Source organism: Orycteropus afer, unplaced genomic scaffold, assembly GCF_000298275.1.
Source record: "Orycteropus afer afer isolate SDZICR_OR568_19922 unplaced genomic scaffold, OryAfe1.0 scaffold00237, whole genome shotgun sequence".
NCBI lineage: Eukaryota > Metazoa > Chordata > Mammalia > Tubulidentata > Orycteropodidae > Orycteropus > Orycteropus afer.
Window position 1 is genome coordinate 1,175,728 of NW_006921824.1, and position 4,554 is coordinate 1,180,281.

Genomic DNA, 4,554 nt, shown 5'->3' on the forward strand with positions numbered 1-4,554 from the left:
AAGAAACTATCAAAAAAAAAAAAAAAAAAATTAGGGCCCAGTAACAGCAATACACAACTCACCTTTTAGAAAGAGAATCGTACTCCTGATGTTCTACTAAGTTTTAATTTAGACTGGTTTAGGTACAATAGAAAAGAAACCTGAAAACACATGCTGTTTTGGTAACAAATACCAGGTTGCCAGATTTGTCCGGCAAACTAGAAACTAGGAACAGAAGAAACCTTTAACAGGAGTAGGTGATCTACAGATATGAAAGCTTCCAGGTCATGAGAAGTAATGGCATTCAGGAAAGGGTTATTTTTTTCACATTGATGTATTTTAAATGTCCACAATTAAAAAAAAAAAAGAAAGAAAGAAAGAAAAGAAAACAAACAACAACAACCAAAAAAAAATCCACTAAATTTGACAAAAATAGTTGTGTTACTAAAGGTCACTTATTTCTAACTGCCTCACATAGAAAGTATTAAGACGTTTAGGCACTTTTTTTTTTTTTCCCTAATACTGAACTTTCATTTCAATCTACATAAAATTGTTGAACACTAAATATGAAAAATGTAAACTTAATTTTTCCCCATCAAAAAGTTGTAAGATCATAGTTTTCCTATTCACCTTAAGAAAGCAACCAGTTCCTCCCAGACTGGAGGCCCTTCTTTTCCCTATTTGGATTTCTCTTTCCCTCTCTCCTTTTCTTTGAAATTTCCTTTCCCTCTTCCCAAAACATTTCTCCATAAATAAATTAAAAAGAATTAAAATTCAGTTGATTTGTAATTCCCATTCATTTAAAAAAGAAACGTTACTGAAGCAGGCTCATCAGTTGTGCAGAACCAGGACTGGGTGCTTCTGTTTGTTTGGGTTTCTTTCGCCCAGATCTCAGCACTGGGAGAGGAAATGCGAAAGTGGAGTCAGAGAGAAGAGGGCGAGGGTGACTAAGTTTAAGATTGCTGTGGGTTTTGAGTTTTAAAAATGTGCTTGTGAAAGTCCACCATTCCTTTATGCGCAAAGAACCCAAGAAACAAGCTGCAAAAATGTTCCTGATTTCTATTTACAAGTGTCTCTAGTTGCTGCGATTGGTTGCTGCTCCAGCCATCCTTGGAGGCCCCAGTCCCTCCCCACTTAGGATCCCAAGTCCACCAGACTGGAGGTGAGTGGGCCGAGCAGGGAGTCCTGGAGTTGGTGCTGGTGGGCCTGCAGGCCATGACCGGGCTGTGAAGCTGTTAAGCCCGGAAGAGAATAGTTTGAGCTCCTAGCATGGCCCATATTGCCCTGAAGTAGAAGGACCGAGTTCTGGTCTGGACTTTGGGGAGGCGAGAATTCCTCTTCTGAGCTGGACATGAGCGGCTTGCCCCCTTCCAGAGGAGAGAGTTGATTCTGCTTGTTGGAGGAGGAATTATTGTTTTCAGTGTTCTCCCTAAGAAATAGAGGACAACACCATATGGTTAAAAAGTGGGGGGGTTTAAAAAAAAAAAGTGTGAGATGGAGGGAGGGAGGGGAGCTGGAAGAAGGAAAGGACCATTGTGCAATCTGTCACCGACCCAAATGGAGGAGCTCTGCCCTCCCACCCATCCCCAAGGGTCATGGGGGAGGTGAGGAGGCTGAGGAGACTGGAGAAATGGCCAGCTAGGGAGAGTGCCTGCTCTTCCAGATTTCAGAAATCCAGCTGAGAAGAGCTTATTTGAAACAAAAATCACTTTTTAATTTCATTCAAACAGTTATTTAAAATACCTATCAAGTATCACCATGTTTGGAAATAACTAAGCTTAAAAACCTTCCAACAAATGGTTGTTGGTGATGAAGAAAATGATCAGGGGACAAACGTTGCACCCAAAGCACAAATGTTTGGGGTGAGTCAAGTCAATTGCTCTGTTCTCATCTGAGGAAACAATTACAAATCGAGTTTCCCTGCCCCTGCCCGGAGGTTGTGGTTTCCGAGACTCAGGACAGGTCATGGGAAGTGGTGCCCAGCGCGGCCCAGTGACCTGAGTAAACACAAGGAGTAAAGACAGCCTCTCCAATTTTTTCAGGGAGTGGGTCCTCGGGCCTGGCTTGTAAAACAACCGTTTTGTAACTAAAGTCTAACTGGAACTGTACAATCCCGGTACCCGTGTTAATCGCTCAATTTACAGCCTCTTATGACCCTCTCAAACTCTCGACCGACATCGACACCTGTACACCCCTTTCTGGGCAGGGGAAACTTCGAGTCCCTGGACAGCATGCGAGCAGGCACGGCGCGCCGGGGCGTCTGTCCCGACACTCGGTTCTGGTTAACTTCAGAGTTTCGCTGCCTTCGCTGCTTCCGCCTTCACAGTGCTCTTCATCTCCCCCCTCAACTTCCTAGCGTCTGCCTGTCTCCTCCTTTCTCTCTCCCTTTGCCTCACCGTGTTTCCCACCCAGTGAGTCCGTTTCAGCTGAATTTATCCAAACTGTGCCTTTCCACCTAGAAAGGAACGAGGAAGAGAGATCCTCGGCCCAAGGCTCAGAAACACACAAAGGAAAACCAGCCGTCTCGGGCTCTCGGGTTTCTCCAAAACTCGGGTTCCCCGAAAGCTCTCCCGCTGCCACCCCCACGCTCTTCCGAATCTCAGTCGGAAACTTTAAAGAGAATCTAGGAGCCAGGCCAGGTGGCCGGGGGTGTTGGGTGCGGGAGGAAAGGAGGCAAAGAGGTTTAAAAATATATATTGCCCTCTGAGCTCCAGGGAGAGAGAGGTGTATGAGCAGAGTGCCCTTCCTCGCCAGGGTCCGCGGCGTGAACAGCCAGGCCAACGGGCTCCCGGACCGGCCTCGGGCGCCCTGGCGCGCGCGAGGCAGCCCGGCGAGGAGCCATCCTTCCTGGGCTTGGGGCGCCGAGGAGTAAATGCGGCGTTAACTCCTCCCAAAAGCTCTTTTCCGTGAATTTCTATTGAAATCCTTTGTCCAGCTAGTGCGGGATGAAGCAGGCAACCCCTGCCCAAGACGACCAGGATATCTTTGATGGGTGGTCTCAAGGGCCTGGGCTGGCGACAGAACAGTTGTCGCTTAACCAGCTCCAACCCTCTGGGGAGCAGGAGAAGAGAGGTGCGCGACCCTTAGCCCCCATTGAACCCCTTTCCTCGCGATACCAATCAACACTTCGCTTCCCATGATCTAGAAACTCTCCCTTCGATCCCCCTCTCGCCTCAGCCAGCCAAGGAGACAGGAAAAACAAATCTAGTGCCAGTATTTCCCGACACTCATACCCCAAGAAACCCATGCTCCGGAGCTCAAAGCCAACCAGTTCAATCTTTGGTCAGCGATCTCAGAGTTCGTGAACTTTTCCTGCAGTGGCGCAGAGGCCTGGGCGCCGCCCCACGGACCTACTCCGGCCTGGGGGGAAGACGCACTGGCGAGTGTCTGCCGGGACAAGAAGGGGTAGAGGGGACAGGAAGGCTTCCCGGGGTGGCCCGAGTCGCAGGAAGCACGCCGCGTACCTTTCCTTGGCCTCGGCAGCCCGGTCTCTTTGCCTCCTGTTCTTAAACCAGTTGCTGACCTGGGTGGTGGTGAGGCCGGTGGCCTCGGCCAACTCCCGCTTCTCACGCGGCGAGGGGTAGGGGTTGTGCGCGTACCACTCCCGCAGCACGCCCCGCGACTTCTCCTTGAAGCAGTAGCTGGTCTCCTCGCCGTCCCAGATGGTGCGCGGCAGCGGGAATTTTCTGCGCACCCGATACTTGCCCACGGCGCCCAGGGGCCGGCCGCGCAGCTTCTCGGCCTCCACATAGTGCGAGGGGTAGGGGTTGTGCGCGTACCACTCCCGCAGCACGCCCCGCGACTTCTCCTTGAAGCAGTAGCTCTTCTGCTCTCCGTCCCAGATGGTGCGCGGCAGCGGGAATTTTCTGCGCACCCGATACTTGCCCACGGCGCCCAGGGGCCGGCCGCGCAGCTTCTCGGCCTCCACATAGTGCGCCTTTAGCCACAGCTGCTGCAGCTTGGGATGGTTGTGAGGCGAAAACTGGTGGCTCTCCAGGATCTTGTAAAGCTCGCGGAAGTTGCCGCGGTGGAAGGCCACCACGGCCTTGGCCTTGAGCACGCTTTCGTTCTTGTGCAGGTGGTCGCAAGCAGGCAGCGACCACAGGAACCTGCCCAGACGTTCCAGGTTCCCGCCTTGCTGCAGCACCTCGCACACGCACGCCACTTGCTCCTGCGTAAAGCCGAACGAAGGCAGCATCGACATGGCTGGGGTCTGCCGGGACGCACCGCCGGGGCGCACACTGAGCGGAGCAGAGCCTGAAAAGCAGAGGGCGGCGGGGAGGGGGGCAGCTGCTCCTAACCCCCTCCCTTGGCGAGGCGGCGGCGGCGAAGAAGCTAGAGGAGTCTGCAGTTGGGGGTGGGCGGGCGAGAAGGAGGAGAAGTGAGGGGTGCGCTGGGCACTGAGCAGCCGGCGCACTTCTCAGCCTTTTGGGTCTCACTGGCTCCGGCCTCCTGCCCGGTGGATGCTCGTTGCCGGGGAACTTGGTTTCTGTTCTGCCTGCAGCTGCCTTAAAGCGCGCAGCGGCCCCGGCAAGCTGATTGGCTGTGGGCGGCGCCTATCCCGGGCTGGCCAGC

At 52.6% G+C, this 4,554-nt stretch overlaps 1 protein-coding gene across 1 annotated transcript; it reads right to left on the minus strand.

Annotated features, from left to right (window-relative positions):
- Nucleotides 1-1,113: 1,113 nt before the first annotated feature.
- On the minus strand, nt 1,114-4,286 carry SIX1 (SIX homeobox 1). Its single transcript, XM_007949079.2, has 3 exons — nt 3,902-4,286; nt 3,444-3,721; nt 1,114-1,408 (listed from the first exon to the last, which is right to left on the minus strand). The coding sequence occupies exons 1-3, from the start codon at nt 4,181-4,183 to the stop codon at nt 1,114-1,116; spliced, it is 855 nt and encodes a 284-aa protein (XP_007947270.1). The 5' UTR covers nt 4,184-4,286.
- Between the last annotated feature and the right edge of the window lie 268 nt (nt 4,287-4,554).